Raw genomic sequence first — 1,478 nt, forward strand, 5'->3', positions numbered from 1 at the left:
AATCTTAAGGCAGAGGGCTATAGCTAATTGTTTATCTCAGCACCCTAACATAGTAGCCACCATTGATTCCACAGTTAGGGTTATAAAATATATAGAAGTAGGCCTTTATATAATCAGACCTTTAAACACAATCTAATAATAGAACTAGTTAGGGAACTGCACAGGTTGAATGTTAAACAGTATATTTTGTTTTTGCCCTTCCACAGGGCATGAGCTGAATTTTATTAAAAACATGAGAGTGACATGATCAGGAATCCCAATAAAGTCCTGATCATATGGATTTACTTTCTAAAAATAGTTTTTCTGGTAGTCTGATTTATTACGAATTTCTCTCTCCCCTCACCTCTCTTAAAGTATTTAGCTGAAGAAGTTGGCAGATAGAGAGTGACAGACAGACCGGCAGCAGTGTGAGGCCACAGGAGAGGCATTCTTCTATATGGATCAGTTCATCCAGCCATCACTGAAGAAGAGCTTTGATTGCCTGGTTGTCAGTGGCTTCAAAGGCAGTTAGTCCATCTGGGCCTTTCACAGTTTTATCAGCACCCTTTGATAGAAGCACTTTCACACAGGAAACGTGACCTTCATATACTGTAGACAGAAGAGGGATGATCTGATGTTTATCTAGAGCATTAATATCAGCTCCTTTCAGTAGCAGAAATTCCAGGATTTCAAGCTGTCCACAATCTGCTGCATAATGAAGAGGCTTCCTACCACCTTCTAGTGTCCAGTTGACATCCTCACCCTTGGCCACATAGTCTTTCACCTCATCCAGGTCTCCATTTTTCAAAGCCCACGTGAATTCCTTGTCGCACATCACTGCAGTGGGGCTGGCTGGATGGAGAGAGGGAAAGAAGGCGGCAGGCGAGGCTGAGGGAAGGAGGGCGAGAAACAAAAGCAGCGGTGTTGGGAGGGGAGCAGAGAGTGGCCGCAGGAAGCCCGCGCAGAGGGTGGCACAGGAGGGCTGCTGGCCAAGGCAGTCGGACAAAAAGGCAGTGGGAGCTCGGAGGAGTAAAGTTCTCTCAGAGCTGAGGGCCGCGCCAAACAGAATCCTAGACCAATGATTCTTAAGTTGTCTCTCCTGGGATGATTTTCTAAATCTTCTGTTTTGTTAATGAGGTGTTTCATATTTTCCTCAATTTTTTCATTCTTTTGGTTTTGTTTTATGGTTGTCTGCTACCTTGTGAAGTCACTTGCTTCTAGTTGTATTCTGGATATTAAAGACTGGATTTCATCCCTGGCTTTTTGGTCATCCTTCTCCTTCTGGTATGATTTTCTTTGGAGGTCATCTTTCATCTTCTCTGCCTCATCTTTCATTTTCTTTGCCTCATCTTTCATCTCCTTTGCCTCATATTTTGTCTCCTTTGCCTCATTTTCAAGCTGATTAATTTTGTCTTTCAAGACATTGTTTTCTGTTTCCAGATGACTTATCTTACTTTTTAAGATCTTTTCCCAGTTGTCTTCAGCCTCTCTTAATTGTG

At 42.8% G+C, this 1,478-nt stretch overlaps 1 protein-coding gene across 1 annotated transcript; it reads right to left on the minus strand.

The window, feature by feature from the left end:
• Positions 1-346: 346 nt before the first annotated feature.
• Positions 347-819, minus strand: LOC100030756 (myotrophin-like). Its single transcript, XM_056794017.1, has one exon. It carries the CDS (start codon positions 812-814, stop codon positions 458-460), a length of 357 nt encoding a protein of 118 aa, XP_056649995.1. The 5' UTR covers positions 815-819; the 3' UTR covers positions 347-457.
• Between the last annotated feature and the right edge of the window lie 659 nt (positions 820-1,478).

The sequence above is a fragment of the Monodelphis domestica genome, chromosome 1 (assembly GCF_027887165.1).
Source record: "Monodelphis domestica isolate mMonDom1 chromosome 1, mMonDom1.pri, whole genome shotgun sequence".
Classification (NCBI taxonomy): domain Eukaryota; kingdom Metazoa; phylum Chordata; class Mammalia; order Didelphimorphia; family Didelphidae; genus Monodelphis; species Monodelphis domestica.

Bases quoted from the DNA above. Each gene is read 5' to 3' on its own strand.
- LOC100030756 (XM_056794017.1), bottom strand. From the start codon at position 814: ATGTGCGACAAGGAATTCACGTGGGCTTTGAAAAATGGAGACCTGGAT.